The sequence below is a fragment of the Denticeps clupeoides genome, chromosome 4 (genome assembly GCF_900700375.1).
Source record: "Denticeps clupeoides chromosome 4, fDenClu1.1, whole genome shotgun sequence".
Classification (NCBI taxonomy): Eukaryota; Metazoa; Chordata; class Actinopteri; order Clupeiformes; family Denticipitidae; genus Denticeps; species Denticeps clupeoides.
In genome coordinates, this window is record NC_041710.1 from 20,393,198 (window position 1) to 20,416,603 (window position 23,406).

At 39.5% G+C, this 23,406-nt stretch overlaps 1 protein-coding gene across 3 annotated transcripts in view; it reads right to left on the bottom strand.

The window, feature by feature from the left end:
* Positions 1-11,225: 11,225 nt before the first annotated feature.
* The window catches only part of gpm6ab (glycoprotein M6Ab), a 53,638-nt gene continuing 41,457 nt past the window's right edge, over positions 11,226-23,406 (bottom strand). For 2 of the 3 annotated variants that reach the window (XM_028976965.1, XM_028976964.1), the window contains exons 2-7: positions 18,360-18,552; positions 16,613-16,769; positions 16,360-16,513; positions 16,126-16,202; positions 15,552-15,617; positions 11,226-13,610 (exon numbers count right to left, since the gene is read on the bottom strand). In XM_028976965.1, the coding sequence (XP_028832798.1) occupies positions 13,458-13,610; positions 15,552-15,617; positions 16,126-16,202; positions 16,360-16,513; positions 16,613-16,769; positions 18,360-18,552 (800 nt within the window). In that variant the 3' untranslated portion in view covers positions 11,226-13,457. The other variant, XM_028976966.1, reaches the window with a different exon arrangement.

Below are 23,406 nucleotides of genomic sequence, written 5' to 3' on the forward strand. Positions count from 1 at the left end.
GCATTTGGGCATGTGCTGGACCAATGGTGACATGTTTTGGAAGTTTGAATCATTTTGGCTACAGTCCATTTGCTGCGGAGTACCTCATTTTATTTTGCTGAGTGATCCTGGAGTTATCCTGCATCAACCATCTAGCTCAAAGGCTAGTATGTGTGTATGTGAAAGAGAATAATGATGTAGTTCTCAAGACCAATTATTTGTGGTCTTAGTCTTGTCTCGATCTCTCCTTCTACAACTGCATGCAGCCTTGGAGTAACTATAGACAACCATCTTCTCCTTCTCAACTCAACTTCCAAGACACCCATCTAGACTCTTCTCTGTCTTGGCCCCTAGGTGGTGGAATGAACTTTCCCTCAAGATCAGATCAGCACAGTCACTGATCCTCTTTCGAGTATACTCTGAATTGTCTGACTTGAGCAAGGAAAATAGAGTAAACAAAATGATTTGTATTCATGGTTTGAGTCTCGGTCTCAGTGGGATGAGAGAAAAAAAAGAGAAAACAGCACATCCTCACAGAACAGTATCATTATTTTATTTAAATGCATCTATTTTTAAAACTTTGCATTGTAACATTTTCTCAACAGACACTGCCAGTGCGTCACGGTCCAAACACATCGCATCATAGCGAATCAGCAAAGAAATGCCGGGAAATGTCTGCAAAGTCGTTTTTTGTTTTGGGCAGCATGATGGACATTAGCAAAATAATTAATTTTTATTTTATCTCTTTTTGCATGCATGCATGCATGCGATTTTCTATGATCCGTTTGCGCTTGGCTGTCGTTTTTGTGGAACCACCTTGACAGAGACAGCTGGGACAACGTCTGCATTCCCCAGGCATTTAGAGAGAAAGCACCATGAAAAGTAAGATAACTAGTTACAAGGTTGTTGACCAGCTCTGTGATTCTTGTCATCAAACTATGAAGAAAATCTCCAAAATCTGACAAAGAATGTGGTGCATGCATAATACAGTCATTTGTTCAGGGGGAGATTTTTTGCAAGCAACTAGATGACTACTACAGATGACTTTTAAGTACCATGAAATGCAAATAAATGATCCTGTGTTACTGAAAGTGATGTAATTGTCATTGTGATACATTGCAATGCAGCACATGGTGCCCACAAAGAAATTTGACCTCTGCTTTTAACCCATCACCCTTAGTGAGCAGTGGGCAGCCATGACAGGAGCCAGTGGAGCAGTGTATACTTTGCTCAGTGTGTGTTAGGCCACCTTTGCCAACTTTCTCAACCTCCAGGTGGGTTCTCAACCACCAGATTTCTTGCAGCTCCATGTTGAGCAAACATTATGTGAACATCCATCTATAACCATTGTTCCTAGATGAAGTCAATAACACAATGAATAAGTTGATTAGCTGAGTCCTCTCCATCATGAGTTTTAGAGATGTCATGAATTTAGAGTAAATTAGTTTAAATAGCTTTTTAAATAGCAGTTCATGGTATCTTATGGGCTCTGTACACTACCCTTCGTTAGGTCAGTGATGTACTGATGTACTGTAGGAGACTTAATATGAACATCTTTCTGGTACATCCCATCTCTGTCCCTTGACGAGGTCTGATAAAATGGTTATAGGAGAGGATTGCTGAGAATTTAGTTTTCCATCAGGCCTTGTAACAATAACAAATAAATGAGATACAAATGGACAATATAATTGAAAAGATAACATTTTAAAATGTTTAAAATTACAAAATATTTGATTTAAATAATGATATTTTACAGCAATACTTTTTTCTCTAAATATGATCTGAGTAATGTGATGTCCATTCTAGTCCTAGTCTTGGTCTTGCTACAGTCTAGTCTCGGCACTGTCTAGTCTACGCATCACGTTCGATCTTGCATCCACTGCCTCGCATCATGATTTCTCACTGACTGCCTGTCTCCTTCTGATTTTTTATTACTTTTCTCCCTCCAGCATTCTGAAGGTTATGTGGCATGTGATTTCCTTTGGCGCTTTCTTATCCAATGCTGTCAAAATTATTGAACAGAAATTTAAAATACTTTCATCGGTTTGCACAAGTGGAAGTAATGTGCCCCTGTCTGTTTTCTAACATCTAAATGCAGATTTGGCAATTTTTACAAATTTGACCTTTAAAAACACAGTCATTGACATTTACATGGTTGTGCAGTCACCCTGATGCAGAACGGTGTCTCTTGTGAAATAATGATTAAAAATGTCTTAGAGTGCTTGTATAACATGCGCCCTCTTTACACACATTGTTACATTTTGTTCAATTAAATTTAGGAAAAAAATTTAGGGATCACTAGCTGGTCAAACAAAAGAATTCTGCTGTCTGTCTCTCTGTATTTTCCTGTGTTACTTGCATCTTTTCATCAATAATTTTTGAACATTAGTTGATACTGATCAACAATTTGTAATGAATTTCCTAAATCCTAAAATGTGATATTAGAAAGACAAGCACGATTTATCCAGTTTGTTAAAAAATGAAAGAATACATCATTGTGCACGTCATCTCATTAGTATGTATACAGATCAAGAAGGTTAAGAATGCTGAATCCAAAAGAGCCTACAAAACTATAGAATTCCCATCATGAGGCATTATGAGTACTATGAATGACAAAGGAATCAAGAGTCTTATGTTAAATATGTAGTTATAACACGTTCGATAGAACTGACTCACCCTGAAAAATCCACTGTGCAAAACAAAGTATGACAAATTCAGACTTAAAGGGTCTGGAATACTGTCGAAGAAACATGCAAAAAAAGATGGTCTGAAACACACAGGCTGGTGCATTCTAATTAGGGCTGAAATCTAATCCATATGGTAAGTTAATTAAGTTTGCCTTCGGGGCTGCAGTATGTGCAGTGAACTCAAATAAATATGACAATAGAAAAGAAAGATTGTTTAATGTGTTTTGACACATTGTACACTGTCAAAGAACTCACGTGTGTCTACAGTCAAGTCAAAATTCACAACAGGCCATGTAGGAGTTCAGATAGCCCACAATTCTGCTGATGTAGCTAATTACTGATTCATTACACATTCAAAACATTTAGAAAGAGCGCGCGTATGCTCTTCAGATATGCTCTGTGTAATGGGGAAAAAAATCCCAATAAAACTTCAAAGGGAATATTTTATGGGACAGCACGGAGCTCTAACAGATATTCTAGATATACCACAACCTGCAGCATATACACTGCCCATAAGCAATTTTGTGTGTGTGTGTGCATGTGCTTGCATGTGCATGCCTGTGAACGCTTTCTTAAGGATGCAAAAATAAGCTGAAATTAGCCAGATATGTTATTTTTTGTTTTTTTATTCTTTAAGTGAAGTCTTTTTTTACATGTTATATATGCTACAATACAGTGATCCTTTCTTTATAATATACTTTTATTCATCATTATGATCCAGACAAGATTTAGTTTTGTTGCATTTCTTTGATGTCTAATTTTAGATGCTCTAAGCAGGTCACCTTGTTTTTTTTTTATAGAAATATTAAGCCCCACTTGTTTACTTTGGTGGTGACATATTGATTTTACATGCTGGTTACAGCTCGTCACCAGACCACGCCTTTCCCTTGGTCTCATTCATTCTTGCAGTGTGTGCTTTTGAAATGTATTCTGTTTAAGTGTAGCTTCAGTTGACAGATGATTGCTGTGCCAAGGTGCACGCACGTAGAGCCTGTCAGCTTGTGTAATATTCAGACACATTGGCCTAGATCCTCTATTAGCATCTCTGTCACGTCACCACAAGTGCTCTTCACCTTGTGCAAACTCCATCTCCGGTGAGTTCCCTCACTGGGGGATTCTTGCTGCTACTTACTGCTAAATTTCTGTTACTATTGGCCAATGATGCTTTCCAGTTTAGACCACATCTGGACACCCAGCTGTCTTGCATCCTCAGGGCAGCTCCCAAGTCAAGTCATGCACAACATTAACATTTTTTCATTGGTATTGCATGTCATTTTAATCCTTTAGTTCTTCTCAAATATCATGACAGAATATGTTTGGATGTTCTGTAGAGGTGACATTTTGGAATGTTTATTGAAAATAAGGAAACCTGGTCAACCTGTTTGAGTTGAACAAGATGTAGTTGGCGAGGTTTCCCTGGAAAGGTTAATGCATCATATATCTGGGGCATGTTGTCTTTTTCAATTACGACACACTTGTTTGCTTGCTTTGTGTGATGTAGCACTTGCATAAGTAGCCCAGGGATAAAGCAGGTTTTTATGTAGCCCAGAAGTCAAATTCTTTCAACCATATCTAGCCACCCTCTCCAGGAACATAATAGGTCTGATGCTTGGGAAGTACTATAGGATTGAAGTGATGTTGATAACAAGTTGCAAAAAAGCCAAAAAAACAACAACCTATATGCCTACCGTTCATGTGATTTTGTGGCACGAGTTGAGAACCATAGCTAACAGTATTGACTTTACTGTTGTTTCTGTTCCACTGATCACATATAGTGTTCTGTGTTTTTTCATTCGGATCCACCTCTATCACACACACTCATGCACTCTTACTACATATCTGTGTATGTGTGTGTTTAAAAGCAGTGGCTGGTGGTAAATCCCCATAATGAGACAGCACAGCCAAGTCAATTCTTCTTAATGTCACTTCAGGGGATGTGCGGCTCTCTCCCCAGAAGTGTGCAAAAACTCCTGTCACATGTAATAAACGGTCTCGTCTCAACAGCAGCTGCAACCGGTGCGGAAACACAGGATCAGCAGAGCTTCTGCATGTCTCTTGTCCTCTCTTCATGCAGTCCTTTATTGTGGAACCAAAAAAAACAAGCCATTATATCTCTAATTTGACTATCTTAACATCTACTGAATCCGTCAACTCCAATATTACAGAATATATTCCAGCTAGTGAAATGTATTTTATTTTTATTTAACATTTAGCATTTAAAATGTTTTATATATATATATATATATATATGTGTGTGTGTGTGTGTGTGTGTGTGTGTGTGTGTATATATATATATGTATGTATGTATGTGTGTATAGCACATGAAGACTGTTTCTTTCAGAATGTGAGATGGGTGTAGCCTATCCACGATATGAAGCCTAATTTGGCTGTTTTACTAATAAAGCCTGCACATTTTTTAAGCATTGGTAAACAATACAACTGAACCCAACAGATTAGTGGAGTTTTCCAATCTCCACTAATGGAGATCCATGTTGATGGATGTTAACATAATTTATTTGTGTTATCTGAGCTATTGTTCATGTGCACTAAACAGCCCAACTCTTGCTTTCTTCCTTAGGATGAGAGTTCAGTTTCTGTTCAGTTTCTCAGTTCAGGAGTTGTAACCCAGTTCATAGTTGCAACCAAGGATGAAAGGACACAGGACCATCAAACAGCCTAAATCTCATGTGACTCATAAAACTGACAGTGATGTCATTTTTGTTCATACTAAGAAGGAAGTTAAAAAGAAAATATAAGGCACAATGGTCCATAATTTGCTCTTCCGTGGGTCTGGCAGGACGACCCTAGCAACACAAGGAATCCAGCCTGGAAACCACATTCCTCCAAGATGCACAGTGAAAATATCTTAGGGTTTTGAAAATAACATAACCCCACCCCACCCCCTCCATAGCATACCAGCATAATCCTTATACTGTCAAAGTGAGAAGGATTTGGACTTTAAAATGTGCTGGTTCTGAGAGGGGGAGCTCTCTGGTGAAGGATAAGTGTACTTGAAGCAGGAGAGAGGCCAGAAATTCAGCTGGAAATCAGCTTCAGCTCTCTCTCTTTCTCTCTCCCTTGCTCTCTCTGTATATTCCACTAGGCCCTTGGGTCTGGGCAGAGAGGACTTTTCCCACCGAAAGACAATTATCTTGGAAAATGAAAAACTGGATTCATATTCTCTTATGTTTTATGCATGATAAACCTGAGGCCACTGAAGCAAAAAATATTACAGCCACTGGAATTTTACATTGGATGCCTGACAGCAGTTTTGTTAGTTATATATACATATTTATGAAGGCATAAGCAGGCGTGCTCCACTGATAAACACTGACTGCTGTTTTTAGTTTTTCTAAATATGGGTATGATGTCTTGAATAATTCAAGTATGAATGGATAAAATCAGTTCTTTGCTTGTAATGATTTGTCAACAGCATATAAGACATATATATTATATTTATTGGACATTTTTTTCCTGTAGGATCTGCACAATTTAGCAGGTGAGTGCAATATCAGCCAAAAATACAGAGGCCAAAGTTTTTCACAAAGACACATTCTTGACGTCTCTGTGACAAAATTATGTAACATTCCAGAAGGTTGTTGTGTGTTGCACAGACAGATTCTGAGAATACTTCAAATGGGACATCACTGAATGTCAAGCAGCCCAAACCCTATAGCACTGTGGGATGTAAACCAGGAGGAAAGCCCTATCCAATTAGTTATGCACTTTACACATTTACATTTACATTTATGGCATTTATCAGATGCCCTTATCCAGAGTGACTTACAATCAGTAGTTACAGAGACAGTCTCCCTGGAGCAACTTAGGGTTAAGTGTCTTGCTCAGGGACACGATGGTAGTAAGTGGGATTCGAACCCGGGTCTTCTGGTTCATAGGCATGTGTGTTACCCACTAGGCTACTACCACACCACTAGGCTACTATCCCATCCTCCCCAATCCATCTGTGTCCTCCATATGTCACAGGGATGAGGGCAAAGTGTGCTTTTCAGTTATTGACAATACCTCATGGTCAATCTGACAGCCTGTAAGCAGTGGAAATGCCCTATATTCACTATAGAGCAGATTGCTGGGATGGACCGCCGGGCCTTGATGTCTGAAAGCTCTTCATTTCTGCTTGATGCATACATAGAGCGACTCACCTTTCACTGCACCAGGAATGCCCCAGAGGCCAAATTAATTCTGTGTGGGTGGAATTCTGAAATCATTCATCTTAGCAAGGTACACTGAGCATCTTAATAAGGACATCAACACTTCATCCATGCTAATAAAAGTCTCCTTAGCCAGCCTATTCAAATGCAAGGTATTACATTCTCCTTTTGAAAATGTTCTGCTCTCCAAGGAAAGGAAGCTGAGTGAGTGACCAGTGGCACTACTAAAGACACTCTCAGACAGCCATCATTGCAGTCTTCTGGTCTTGCTGGTCTCTCGATAGCTTGTGACAGTGCACCCCTCATCCACCAAAAATGACACAATGAGAATTAAAACAAATGTGTCATTCATGTCTCCATCTTCACTTCAGACTCAAGCTGTTGATTGGTGACGGCAGAGAAAAACATATATACTCAAGATACTCTCAACTTTACTGAAACGGATGGTTAACGCAGTTAATGCTCTGTCGCTATGAATGCTAATTAGCATTGAGCTGAGAGGTTTGGCTGAGTGCAACGGAAATTTGGAATTTAGATGACAAACACTTGATGTGAGTGGCTGAGTGGCCCGAGGTGGCTGTTTTTATCGGTTTTCTGTGTATGACTCGCCAGTATTCATTTCAGTCAATGAAGTGTAGAGTTTATGTAGCTGTCTGGCTGTACAGCTGAATATGCTAGCGGCCACACAGTGCCCTCCCTCTCTCTGTATCTCTTGCTCTCTCTCGCTCTTATCAAGGTCATATTTTACCTTTTTATTTCTGTGCTTACTGCTCTAGGGAGGTTATTACCTAAACACATTGACTGCCTCAAATCGCCTCTATATTGGGTGGAGTGAAGTATCATTTTCCCTGGAATGGCCTTTCTGTCGCAATGCCAGTCGGATGACGAGCTCTGTGGGAGGTAAAGGAATCAGGGGTCTCAAAACGCCAATGGTTATTTGCACTGGCGAGATCAATGGACCCATTTAGAGACGTTGATGTTCCTCATTGTCAGCAGGAGGGGAAAAGCACCATGCTCTGTACTCATAAGGCCAGATCACGACAAAACAGAAATGAACATTCCAGTGGCAGCAGGACCTTTTTGAGTTTTATGTCACAAATACAGCAGAAAAAAATATATTATTACAACCATGTGATCACTTAGAATTAGGTACGAACTGAGACATCTTCTGCAGCTAGATGATGGCACCATTTTGGCCTTGTGCTTGCAAATGTTGCACATACATTTGTCATGGTACCAGCACGGGACCAGAACGTGAGCGCGTGTTTGAAGAAACGAGAAACCCAGGAGGCAGTTAAGTTTCCTCTGGTTTAATATGCGAATGTGAGCCACAACACCACACGGATGTTGTCGTTTGCGGTTTAGGTTGAATTGGGGAAGAAACAGGCTGAGAAAGAAGAGTTGATAGGTGAGAAGACAAGTAGGATAATTCTTTCGGTTAAGGTGGAGAAAGAACCGAGTCAAATTGACGAATGCCAATCAATGACTGAACAGCTGACAGTGGCCATCTTGCCAATTTATAGGAGTCACGTTACCTCATCTCTGTGTTGCTCCTGGTCACATGGATGGAAAATAAATGATGATGTAAAATTTATCAGTAGTCTTTCAGCCAAGACAAAGCAAGACATTACTCCATAATTCTCACCTTTTCTCCCAACAAATTAAGAGCTCCAAACTTTCTATAACAATGCCATTCACAGTATCAACAAAGCAAAAAACCGGGCTGGTAAGCCAAAGGCAAAATAATTATTACAATCACTCAACAGGTAACCCAGACTATGCATTCATCTTCTGAACCCAGACTATGCATTCTGTTGCCCCTTACTAATAGAACACTTTAATATAACACATATGCAAATTATGTTTTTCAATGCTAACATTCACATTGTTTTCAGTTACTGAACTGTACTGTTTTGTTTCTGCAATTTGCATCGCTGGAGTGATTATGAAGAAACCAGGGTTTTCTGATGCTGCTGCAGAAACAATATTATTGATATTTTACATAAAAGGGAGCATAATACATATCCTGAAAGGTCAGAGAGATTTATCCTCTGCTCAGTGCTCAATGGAAATTATGTGAATGTCATCACTCCAATGGATTCCCATTCCAGAACCTCAACACCCCCACACCGTGGAGTCTGGCCATTTATTAAAGTTTATTGAGTTCCGTCGAAGCCTCTCTCAGCTGGGCCAGCAGGCAGGGAACCTCATCTATGGATTGCCTGTGCCAAAGGTAGTCTCTGAGAATCAATGCTAAATTGAGAGTGAGAGTGGATGAATTCTTTAATTTTGTAAAATTGTGTGGAGGGGTCCATTTACCCCCAGGGGCTTTAAAGATGGGTTTCTATATTTCCGCTGAAGTTCAGCTAAGCTGTCCTGTGCAATAAACAAAGCACAAATTATGATAAAACCAGTATTATGACTGTAGTTAAACCATCACCGAGCATGTACCTGAGTCTGAGACCATGGGTAGAGTTTCTAATGTCCAAATGAAGAGTGAGAACATCCCTATTCAGTCCACTCTGAGTTCTAATGAACTGGTGAGAACAAACTGGTAGACTGGAGAGGCCACAGTCCAAAAATAGGGAAAGGGAAAGCAGCATTGGTTGCAGTTTCACAGTAATTTGGAACGCTGTACATTGCATTGCATTGTGAGTAAAACCCCTTAGATTGATATTTGATTAATTTAATAAATAGGTACACATACACAAATCCAAAATATTACACATATTGGAGGGCACTTGTCTGCAACATTTTGATATATAAGAGCCATGAAGCTGATTTTGTCCTCCATTCTGTCGACTGCATGGGTCTGGCATTGCATGAGGTACATGCTCAAGCACGTAAGTGGGGACATGGGCAAAGTAGACAGAGGGACGATGCAACACAGAGCTTTGTATTTAGACTGACTTATGGGGCAGCTGATTTGGCAGAGACATTTATGACAGCATCTATTATTTCCTGGCCATGTGCTTTATCTACACACCACCAGAAATAGATCGGCTTGTCATGTCAAGGCCTGATCAGAGCAAGAGAGAGAATGTTGTAAAATTTATTGGTATTCCATTAGAAATGGAGATGCATACCCTCTCATTCATGTTGGTGTTGGTATATTTTACCCTTAACCTCTTTGACAAGGTCACAAAGAAAAAACAGTGTCTGAAAGGTCAGCAGTGCTATAGGGGAAAATTTGTTTATTTATAAATTAATTAGGAGGAGTCGAGTATATTGTCTGATTTCTATTGGCTGGTACATTTCACAAAACACAACAAATCCATCTTCTACCCCTCTCTCATCAAGCGCAATTCTGGAAAAACCAAACCAATCTCACGAGGTCAACTACTCTGAGATTGAAAATATTACCACCAAAGGTATGAAACACAGCCATATCACAAATAAATAAAAAAAATCCCTACCCATATATGGTAATGAAAAGAAGGACCGTTTAAGATAGTAAATCGTGATGTTGTGACTATCCACACAGTCTAGGCGTCTGTACAATATGCAACAATATGCATATGACCAAGGCAGGTCTGGCTCTCAGGTGTCAGGTAGCATGTATTTGTCATGCCTCACATTAGTGCATGTTGCGTCTCCTTTGTAAGTGAAAACATGTTCCTGATTGCTGACTGTTTGCTGCCACACCCTGGCAGACAGGTGAACAGCATGTTTGCATTTGAAAGGGTGATTAATGGTCTGGTCACATTATGCTGTATAGCTGATGTAACATGCAGTATAGTGACAACATGAGCAATTTTTAAATATCTATCTGTCTGTCTGTCTGTCTATAAATAGAGAACCTATACATCACTAAGCCAGTTGCTCCTTTTTAATGCCCCCAGTAAAGTGTACACAATATCTAATGTCAAATATCATATGAAATAATCTATTTACCACGGTTTTCCGATTAGTGGGCTTGTTTGTTTTGAATAGTTTTTTTGTGGCTTTGAACAATAAGACAGGCTGTTTTCTCTTATGTCAAAACCGAATCAACAGACTCTACATTGCCACATCTACATTGAAACATGAGCATGCTTTATTTGGACTGAGATGAAGAGCTGGCCTAAATAGATGATATCAGGTTAATTTGAATATTCTAAATTCCTTCCAGTGCAACTATTCTTGGTTAAAATGACGTCATCTATTACCGTTGGACAATGTTGCAGGCAACATTTGCTTGTTGCAGTAACATGTTCTTTTCCAGCTTCTCAGGAATGCCACAATGCTGAAATATGCCTGTGCTTGTTCTGCATGAGTAGTACTACAGTGTTTTACACCAGTATTTAAAAAAATTTGTTTGCTTGGGTGGTCGATGTATGAATCAAGAGCTGAATAAATTTGGTACACAATGTGGTACAGAAAGTAAATGAGGCAAACACACAAATACTTATTAACAAGTACACAAGTGTATTTATTTACGCAAGCTATTTTGTTCCTACATTTGAAAAAAAGGAAAAAAAGAAAGCAAAAAGCCATTATCTAGATGTTGGCACATTTATGTACAAAACAGATTCATATAATAATTTTACAGCCTTCTACAAAGCATTCATAGTGAAAATACAAAAAGACTAGAACATAAAGAAAGCCAAAAGCATTGTTATTAATACTGAATATGCAACATCATAACAAGTATCAGTTTAAGACATGTTTTGAAAATCATGTAGCAACTATAGTAGGACACAAATCAATCACTACAACCTAATATATTTAGCTTTCAATACCGTTAGCGCAGGAACTGTTATACTGCACATATAAGAAAACAGTTGACCCAGCAAGACAGTCATTGTGTAAAAAAATCTGCAACAAAAGAAAGGAGCAGAATACTTATTGAATCAGTTAAACTATTACCATTAAATGCATAACCATGCCACAAAGAACAACTAGATTCACGGTCTGGTACCTAATACAAGGTAATTTTTTTTAATAAACAATGCTGAATGAGTTTGACAAGGATTTAGTTCTGAATCAAAATGCACTTACAATGATGAAGAGCTTGCAATGGTCAATAAGTGCCAAAAATAGCTTTTGCTTTATTCTATTTGTTTTTCTTTGTTTTCTACTTCATTTTTTTAAAAACACTGGGGTTAATTAATAATTTTTTCATGCAAAATGGCAATTTCCTAGGAAATTACTCAACTGAACTGAGTCCACTGACAAAACTGGTCTTGTCAAGTGATAGAACCAAGAGACGCTGCACTGCAGACTTAAGAGCAGTGGCCTAGAATAGGTAAGACAGGTCCAAAATCATTATATTGTTTTTAATTGTTTTATTAATCATTCATTTCTCTGTTTTGTTTTTGTTGACATTTAATGCCTTTCAATAGCTTTAGCTTAGCAAAAGTAAAGTCAGCAAGCAAATAGATAACTGAAATTTAATCACATTTGCAAGGGCCAAACTTGGTTTTGTTACTATAAGAATTATTGGAAGTTTCTGAACTGGACATGGTCAAAACATTGACCAGTGAAATCTGCCTTCAAGAGATGAACTGAAGCTGCAGTGTGTGGTATAATATATTTATGTAGAGATATATACAGTGCTGAATGGTAACATAATCAGTCTCTAGCCTGTCAGGCTAAAAGCATTTGAAAGCTTCACTGAAGTGAAAATACTGTAATAAAAAAATGTTATTTGCATGTGATATTATGGCTTGCAATGGATGGATGAGAAAAAAAAGATCTACGGAGTCTCTCCAAGGCAAATCCTAAAAGGCCAGTCTATCTGGAAGCGTTGCGGCTCCCCCGTCACCTTCACCATCTTCTTCGTCCACCCGATGTTTTACCACAGTTTAGCAAACACTGTTACTGACAAAGTACCAAGGCCAAAAGTTAGCATAGCTAATGTACATTTCTGATAGGTAGGCCAAGCTACAATATAGCAGGAAGTAAAAAGTCACTTTATGGTCCTTTTTTAAAATCCCTGGCACTCCAAAACAATAAAGAATTTGTTGGAAAAGAATCTGTACAATACTTTTTTCATGATTATTGAAGCTCACTGCACCTTTTTTTTATTTTTACTGTAAATCATACAAGTTTGGTCACATTTTGGTCTATTAAGTAAAAAAAAGGAGCTTAGAAATCATTTGAGAAAAAAATAAGGAGAAATTGTGCTGTAAACCCTTCGGCTTTGCTGAAGCCCTCCTTCACATGAACGTAATAATCATTAATACTGAATGAAGCTATGACACTGTTGGTATGAAGCAATGACCTAATGACACTGGGTGAGTCACTTTTTGTGCTATTAGAAAAGATGTGCCACCTCTGGAAACATCAAAAGATGGAACTTGGGACAGAGGTAGAGAAAGAAAGAGAAAGAGAAAAGATTGCACAGCATAAGACAACACACAAGTAGAAAAAGGAAATCTTAATCCCAAGAAAGTGTTGGGTAGTCAGATTGGTCATCGAGGAGCTTGTCCTGGACTAACATTCTCTGTCACACCCGCAATCTTAATTAAGTGACCTAAATTTGCCCAACCCACCCCGACCAGCCCTGACTCCCCACCAAACAATAACAACTGGTACAATAGCACTCTCTGTGTGTGAATATGTGTGCATGTTTTCATATGTTGGTGTGTGTGTTCTCTATAGCTTTCTGTGAGTGGCATGAGCATGTGTTTTGTGCACTTTATGTGTAGGCGTTCAGTCGTTCTTTCGAGCGGGTGGAGTGGATGTCATGCAGCTCCTGCTCCTCTTTGGACTTGATGTCTTCATACTTCTGCATCCGACACGCATCCTTCACGTACGCCCAATTAGCAGACAGAACCATTAGGTAGTGGACCTGGGAGAGGACGGCAGTTAAGAGGGGAGTGTTAGTGTTTGAAAATGGGAGGAAGCACGTTGCAGACCATTTATTAAAGCAGTGAGAAATTAAAACCGACAACAGGGAATGCAAACAAACACTCCACACCATTAGATGCATTAGTCATTTAGAAATATTACAGTCATCTCTGGTAAGGGTGAATGTGGAAATTTGGAGTAAAGGAAAAAAAAAAAGATTAAGCCATTTTTAAGGTAATTTAGTTAATTTCACTGATATTGGGTATATTTTAATGGTAGTGGGCTGCATCACTTTTATTTAGCGCATTGGGTTGGGTTCATAGTGAAACAATCTCCCACTGAAGGTCCTCTCAGAATCTTGTGCAGTACTTCCCCAAACTTTGGGAGGTCAGAGTCACATAGTTTCGGACAAGGGCTGAAATTCCTGCCGCCTGTCAATTACACATACACAATGCAAATGTAAGCAGATTTTGCATCAAACTATCACAGCAAGCCATAAACTAAGAAAGCTCACTCAGCATGTGTAATGGCAAGGATAGGCCACCAAGTGACGCTACTGTGCAAAGTCAAGCCCTGCATGTTCTGTGGGGCTAAAGAAACATCTATGGAACAGAATGATGTAATTAAATAAATATTTTTGGAAGAGTCTTTGTCCAAGTTTTTGACACTAATTACGTTTTAATGCCTGAACTTGATAAAATATAAATAGAAAATAGAAATAATTTCATATTCATTAACGTTTAGCTCCTTATGTTGTTAAAAATGTTTCTAGCTGGTCATTGACAAAAATAAATACATAAAGACCGTCGAAAAATAATGATCACTGCAAATATTTTTGTCTTTTTTCCATTACGTAAACCAATATCGCACTGTGGAAACCAGCCAGCTAATTCACGCCCATCTCCACTTTCCAAATGTGACAAACAGGTGGCGCTAGATTCACAACAGCAATAGAAATCTCTGCAGTCATTTCTCAGCAATTTCTTTTTGAATGCTATCATTGTGCTGTTGTGTAATCAGGTTTGATTTGTAGAGAAAAACAGGCAATGGCAGCTACTGACCACAAACGCTAAAATTTTAATTAGGACAAACACCATGAAGATTATTATATTCTTTTGAACACTGCTCTTAATTTAATGCTCTTTAAATGCTAGTCATCACACTGCCACATTTTCATAAGGCACAAAATTCAAATTGCAATAGAGTTAATAGTTGAGGCCATTTAGCCATCACTTCGTTTAGCATAATTATTTGTCATTTTTAAATAATTTAACATATTTTTACATATTTAACAACTTCATTCTCAGGGAGTTTCTGTTTATTTGTGCTAATTATCCTCTCGACATGTCTGCCTAAGTACTCCATAAATCTTGAAGTTGCTGCGTTTGACAACAAGCTGCCTCAGACCACTCTGGTTCATCAGCATTGGCGAGCTCAGCTCTCAACAAAGTCCTTTCTTCATTCCCAGTTTCTATGGCAACAGCTCCCTGTGCATTTTGAATGCTGAGCCTCACCCCCTCCATCCATGTCTACCCTCTCTTCTTTCCCTTTCTCTTTTCATCAACTGCTGCATTTATATGGTCATCTTTATGTATTTATGACAAAATCTAATGTGCAAATATTAAAGTGCTAAATAGACTACTTCAAGGAAACATTTTAGCACTTCCTGTTAACATTGTATTCTTTTTCATGAATTACCATACTTAATGTTTATGTGGTGAATAAATGTGTTTACGGGTGTATTAAACATTATGCTGCGCTGCTCAGATCTAATCTTGCACTCTGACTCTCTGCTCTGCCTGAGATGTCTCTCAGTTCTTTCTGAGGCCACGAAATGTGGTGGCAGTAGGGTGTGTCGATGTTATCGGAGGTGCTGATGGGCAAGAGTTGGGCTCAACAGTATTCTGCCATCAAGAAAGTGAGATAAAAAAGCAGTCCTCACCATGGCGATAACAGCTGCTCCAGCCCCGGCGAGAGCACAGATGAAAAGGTGGAATGTCATGTCCAGCTATGTGGGAAAGCCAACATATAAATTATAAGCTACAATATAACAATAAAACGACTGTAAAACAGAGAAATGATCATTTATTTTATGAAAGGGATTAAAAATAGAGTTCGCTGGGATGATATGAATGGTAACCACAGCTGTACTTTTAACAAATAATTGGAAATCCACTACAGTCTCTAATTTCTAGCATTATGATTTGTACAATTGAGTGTAATTTCTAATGAATATAGTAATTTCTTTTCAAAAATATGGTTTTGTCAAACTAATTTTTAGCCATTTCTCTATTTTCCCTTTTCCTCTCTCTTCTTTGGTTTATCTGATATTTTCACTCTTTTTGTGATGCAACATGTTATTTAGGCTCCTCTACTCTGGAGATGAGAATTAACAGCTGAGCCAAGGCCTTCAGCACATGAATAATGCTCTTCCCCCCGATCTGTGGCACTCAGGAGTCTGCCTGAAGTCAGATGAAGGCTGATCTGTCACAGGGCACAGTGCTGCACTCACTCACCTCGTTAGACTCACACATCTTCATGAACTTATCAGAGCCTGTGCACACCTTCCGCTCCTCACTTATGGTTACAAGGCCTGCAAAAGAAGAAGGATTGAGAAGCCGGTGAGGAAATTTCATCAGAGACAGTGGCAGACATGTGCTCATGTGTTGCATCAACATAAAATGACAAATGACAAAAGACGATCTGAGATAATTACAGTTGCAATCAGCTCTTTTTGCCAAACCACATACCAAACTGGCGGAGGTCCAGGCACAAGTTAGCTCCGTCAGTGATGGTGGTGTTCTGACACATGTTCCAGATGTTGAAGTACATGAAGACAGGTAAAGAGGTAAAGGCTGTCACCCCCAGCCAAGCCAGCATGAAGATGTAGGTCAACATGATGAACTTAAAAGGAGAAAGAGAGAGACAGTTAAGCAAAGACTAAAAAAAAAGACTCCGAATGGTCCAGAATGGTCTAACCAACCTAACTAGAGAAAGTCTTACCCAGGCACTAACGCAGCGGCCGCAGGTGGTGATTTTGAAGTCTCCGTACAGGTCCCGAATGGCACCGGTTGTGAAGAAGCCCTCAACCATCAGCAGAATTCCATAGACAAAGAAGGCAGATGCCACTCCGTAGATCACATACTTTAAGATGTCAATCCTGTAGACATAGAAGGCCTTCTTTTGTGGGATACTGGTACAAGCCTCATGTTTCATTTGTTCAAAATTATGCATCCAATTTACCCTCCACTTGCTCTGCAAAAAAACCTTCACCACAGTTCAATGGACCAAGATCAGTCACATAACAGATGTGCCCAGCACCATTTGTCCCCTCCTTCCGCAACACCCTCTCTAGGATTTTGTTGCGTCATGATTTTTTTTGCCTTATATTTTTATCATCTCCTGCTAACAAGTCATCATCATCCTCACACGTACCAAGAACCACAAACCAGCTTACAGTCAAGAATTACAGGTATCCATCGAATTCATGGATTACATGAGTCTTTTATTGAGTTTCTTGTGCACTGAACAGTGTATGTCATTGCATGCTATGCCTGTCAAGAGACAGAGACGTCTGCACTGGCCCAGTTACCTTCTCTTGTGCCAGTCTTCTACCAATGCCAGTTCCTGTCCGGCAGGCAGAGTTCCGGTGAGCAGGTGTGCCATGGACAACCCAGAGCGATTTCAGAGCTTTTAATTCCCTAAACAGGACTTTTGCCAGTGTGTCACATAAAAAATATTTGTGTGTGTGTGTATGTGTGTCTGTGCAGCTGCACCAGGTAAATTTATCATAACCCACATGCACAGCCAGCAGCTGTTACGTGACACCTAGTACAGTCAGACCTCTGTTTCAAGAATTTGTTACTATTCTTACATTCTAGATTCCTTCAGCCATCTCTGCAAAATTCTACCAAATATTTTACAGAAAATATGCTAACATATCAATTTATATTTTGCAACATGCACACTCCCTAACAAAGCTTTGCAGCAGACTGTTTCAGAATGCATGAATTCAATCTGGACTCACACAATCTGGTTCAGCAAACACTGGTGGAGATGTAATTACTGCTGCAGAGACTAATTCCTAAAAACACAAGATCAGGCATTCATGGGCATTCAGAATGTCTGCCTATGGATATAATGGTTCTTTGTCAAATTAACCATAAAAGGGGAAATGTGTACTCATTGCTCTGCTTATGCATTATTCCTGTTGTTTTTTTTAGCTGAGAGGACTGATGATTATGGTCATGTCTCACTTTATACACTATTCAACTTTTTTTACGCTATAATCATGATTTTTGGATCAGATAGAACTATTAAACAATTGTTCGGAAGGTGTATCTTGTGGTATAATCACAATAATAGTGTTTTTTTGTGCTAGTCCATGTTATATGTGAATTAAGACATACCACATATTGTCCCTCTCCTGGATTAAACATGTCGTCTGTCTTAGATCTTACTTCATCTGAGAGATATTAACACGGAATTAACATCACCATGGTAGCATCGATAATCATCGACAATCTGTAAAACAGGCAAATGGCCTGTGATTGGAAACAAGCAGCTGAGTTACAAGCAGTGTGTGCGAAGTGTCTTCTATGTTTAAAATACAGCATATCCAAAGTCATAATCCATGTGATAGATTTTGCAATAGATTTTTTTTTGCTTGCTTGAGTTAATTGACATTAAAATGTAAGAATATGGAAATGCTATCCATTTCAACAGAACTATGCCTTTTAGGAATACTTACATGGTGAAGACATCAAGGGTGTCGATCGGCCCTCTGACTACTTCAAAATAGTTCTGGAGGATGGTAACGGTTCCCGAGAGAGCCTCGTGCCCACAGCCGCAAAACAGTGCCACCCCAGCATACAGCAAAATTGTAGCAATGAGGGATGCATATGGAATCCCGCCCAGGCATTTAATGCAGCACTCAAAGCATCCTGAAAATAAACAAAAAATTAAGGACAATCAGTATGATTATATCATTTTATAGGGTTTCTAAGGCAAACCACACTTTATCCATGTATATTCATCTGAATGGGCATTTGACTGCTACTTAATCACCAAAGGTTGTGTGTGATATTTGCTTGTGTCATTATTGTCACTGTGACCATTCTGCCCAGCGGCCCATAAAATGTAGGGAAATATCCTGCACCCCACACACAACATATTCATACCAATGAAAAAAAAAGAAAACAATTAGCTACCACAATCTATTAATCTTGCCCAATCAGAAGTTAAGTAACAAATAAACAGAGGAAATTAATACAATTTGTAGAACATGTAGAGTCGCATGTTAAAAATAAATAAATAAATAAAAAGGGGGCAGTGGTGGCCTAGCGGTTAAGGAAGCAGCCCTGTAATCAGAAGGTTGCAGGTTCTAATTCCGATCTGCCAATCCGATATTATATCACACAAACTGCAAGATGTGAAAGTATTGAATACATAGAATTAGTAATTCATAAGCTACAAGGGACCATTGGACATGACCACAGAGACTGATGGTCAGTAAAAGCCTCTTTCCCATGACCCCATAGGAATCACCTCAGTGTGACCTGCTGGTCCTCAGGTTTATGGTCTCAGGTAGCCTAATAAGAAAACTTTTTGCTAACATTAAACAAATGGAGACCTAATTCACTCACAGAAATTTAAAAGTTTCCACCATTGCTAATATTAACCTTGGCTGCTATCAGTCCACTGGAAATTAATGTGCCACATTTGACTGAATGGCTCATCTGTTGTGAGCAGTTTGCCTACCCAGTTGCACTTATCTATATAGATAATACTAAATAGATAATACCGCAGATAAGCGGAAAAAATAGCTAAAAGTAATTTTTTGATAAACTGCTTGTCTCAAATGGCTGAAGAACCCATGGGTCCATTCATCCACAAAACTGGCAGATGAAAGGAAGTTTAATATCACTCTGGCCAATCACAATAGTACAGGCAAAAGATTTATGACCGTGATGTGCGACAGGCAAACAGTATTGATCTGAAATTGCAGGCTGCAAATTAAAGTGGCAACGGCACAGCACAGAATGGATTTATAGTCAATCGTAAGCAGGCGGTGGAATCACATTACAAAGCACAAAGCATCTGGCCAATTGGATCGGGGTGTATTTGGATGAATGGGTTGCATTTTTATTATCAGTAAACAACAAAATTATTACTGATAATTTATTTCTGTAATGTATACATGCATGAAAATGTGCTGAGCACACAAAATGTGATTTTACTTCCACTGAGAACCCCCTCAGGGTGGACGTTGTACGTGTAGTTCTCAATCATTTTGGCTTATGGCCATACCAGCCGATGAACGCCCAGTCTCGTCTGATCTTGGAAGCTAAGGAAGGTTGGGACTGGTTAGTTCCCAGCACCTGCCTGGGAATACCAGGTGCTGTAAGTTTTTCTTGGGGCAGTGGCGGCCTAGCGGTTAAGGAAGTGGCCCCGTAATCAGAAGCTTGCCGGTTCGAATCCTGTCCAGGAAGGTGCCACTGAGATAAAGCACCGTCCCCACACACTGCTTCCCATGTCATGGCTCCCCACTGCTCACTAAGGATGATGGCTTAAAAGCAGAGGACACATTTCATTGTGCACACCGTGTGCTATGCTGTTGTGTTTCATAATCACTTCACTTCTACTTTTTTCCCCTGAAGGTTGCCCTGTCTGATTCCAAGACAAGTCAGGACCCCCCAGCCCCAATTTCTTACTGCATATTAAAATAATAAATATCCTACAAGATTTTGTTTATCCTATTGGGTGTGTTATTGGGATTTTATAAATGTGTAATGTTGGTCTTATTTAACTTCATAATTATATTGGACTCTGGTATGGTATCTCCTTCCACCATGGCTACATCTTTCTGCATAGGATTATGTTGTATTTGTCTGCTTTGAAATGCTGTTTGCCTACAGCGCTACCACTTTTTGCAATTTTCTGCACAACTCCAGCTGTTTCAGAATAAATAACCCTAACACCTACGCTTCACCTTGAGATTGTGCCTGGAACTCTATCCATGCTTCCCTTCCCAAAGCTCAAGAGAACGTCTGTGCAGTTGAATCAGCAGCAGCAAAAAAAAAACCTCAAACTTCCGAACAGCAGCAAGACAAAGAGAAAGGTAGTGCAAACTAACACTGGAAATCGATCTGGGTTCTGCTAGGTCTGCTGTCATATGTGTAGTTAAGACAATCCGTCTCTGCAATGTTGGTCCTGCCACTGAGATCTTGGTCTGGTGCCATGTGTCTGTGTGAGCAGCTTTCTGATCCCAATGGTTTAGGTTGCATTGACTGGCTGGAGCAGGACCTGGCAGCATCCCTATAGCCTTTTTAAGAGGTATAGAGAGAAAAGAGCTGTGGAAGATTAATGAAGGGCTTGGCATCTGCACACTTTGATCCCAACGGTCCGTGATTTTGTGATCAATGATGCACTGGGGCATGCTGTTGGTGGACACATAATCTCCTGTACTTCTTCATTCAACGGAGGAGGGTTCATCTGCAATGGTTCATCGACCGACCAGCAAGAGCTAGATCTTATATTCCAGAAAAGCCTCGTTCATGTACAACAAACATCCAGCTGTGCCTTTCTTCACCATAGCAATGGTGCACCACTGTCTGAGGTGAATACCAAGACCCCTCACTCTCATTTGGGGATAATCAAAAGAGCCATCGTCCCCAAGAACAGAAGACACAATGGACACTGTTAAGTGAAGAAAGTGAAGTGATTGTCATTGTGATACACAGCAGGTGCACACAGTGAAATGTGTCCTCTGCATTTTACCCATCACCCTCAGTGAGCTGTGTGTAGCCATGACAGGCGCCCGGGGAGCAGTGTGTGGGGACGGTGCTTTGCTCAGTGGCACCTCAGTGGCACCTTGGCGGATCAGAATTCAAACCTGCAACCTTCTGATTAGGGGGCCGCTTCCTTAACCGCTAGGCCACCACTGCCCCTTTTTTTTTTTTTTTTTTTTTTTTAAACATGCGACTCTGCATGTTCTACAAATTGTATTAATTTCCTCAGTTTATTTGTTAATTAACTTCTGATTGGGCAAGATTAATTAATAGGTTGTGGTTGGTAAATGTTTTCTTATTTTTTTCATTGGTATGAATATGTTGTGTGTGGGGTGCAGGATATTTCCCTACATTTTATGGGCCACTGGGTAGAATGGTCACAGTGACAATAATGACACAAGCAAACGTTACTTTTCCCACCCCCTCTTCTTCCTCATCTCCTTGCTTTCCACCCACAAACCTGCCTTCCACTTCATACAGGTCTGGCACAGTTCTCAGTTCTTGGTAGCCTGGAGACACCCACACTACCGAGCTTAGGCTAAGCAGCCACAGGGCATTTGTCTCGAATGGCGTATTTTCAGACATACATTTTTCACACTGAATTTAAAAACTTGGTTATGGAGACGGAGGCCATTTTGAAGAATCCAGTGCAAGAAACTTGTTTTTTTTCTGTAGCAAGAGAAAGCAAAGTATGTTTGATGAATCTGTTTGTTCAGTGGCCTCTTTACCTTCATAGCTGCTTTGTTCACTATTGTCATCATCAAAAGCCCCTTCAAGAGACCTAACTTAAGGTGGTCGAGAGAAGCCAAAAGAGTGAAATGCTGCCATCACAGCAAAATCTCCCTGATTTGAAGAGACTCAAATAGAAGTAATTGTCATTGCAACTCAGTGGCACCTTGGCAGTTCGTAACCTTCCAATTACAGGTCCACTTCCTTACCCATGAGGCATTGTGTTAACTGTTTTTTGGTTAAGTACATTACCATGGTTTTGTGTCTTCAGTTTTGTTCCATAATGTATAATGGTACTGGTGGTGTATTTCCATTAATAATGATTCTTAAAGTTATTCATGCGTAGGATTACTCTCAGGTCCTGACAGCAAGTGGCAGCATGAGATGGACAGGAGGCAGATATGGCTGTGCTAATTAAGTGGTAGTTTGTGTCTCAGAGAGACAGGATTTGTCCGCAGCTCAATACGTCTTTATCAGGACCGTGTCCGCAAATCCAGTTTTCACTTGAGCAAGAATGGTTTTGCAGAAGAAAACTTGTCCTGCTCAGGAAATTTAAGATTGTGTATGTTCTTTTTAATGCACAAATTTTCCAAAAAAAAATGAAAACTAAAAACTAAAGAATCGTATTTAAAATGCAGGAATTAGCATCTGTCATAACCTCATTTAATTACAGGTAAATTTCTTCAAACTGCACAGTACAAACATAATACAGAAAGCTACCCTTTTGCCAGCTCTGTGCCCTCTAAGTCTTTAATGACAGTCATTTAAAATCCATCTCTTGAAATGTTATAAAATAAGAGACCCTCTCACAGGGATCAACACCATAAACAGCTGCTCACTGTTAAAAAACATTGTTAATGCATAAATTACATTAAATGAATCAATAATTCACATGAACTAGGGTTAGAAACTGCAGAAGTTCACTTCAAGATGGCACTATGACCTTCCGTCTTGCACTATGAAGAAACAATTTGTAGTACAGATTTACTATTGCCGGGCCCTCATGCTGGCAGAATACTGTCAGTCTCCCACCTCAAAGGGCCCCTAGCCAGCTATTATTAAATTAGGGTCAAATTAGGCTTTGTTCAAACCCCAAAACTGCATGGACTGATATATATTATCATCCTCTGACCGCTCATTCTGTAAATGAACTGTTATATCCAGTCCTGTCTGGCAAGGCCCTTTTCTGCAGTTCATCCATCTATGAAATGAGTCTGGTCAAACTGTCAATGACTTAACTATGTGCTGTAAAGCGAGTGACTGGAAAAACTAAATGTG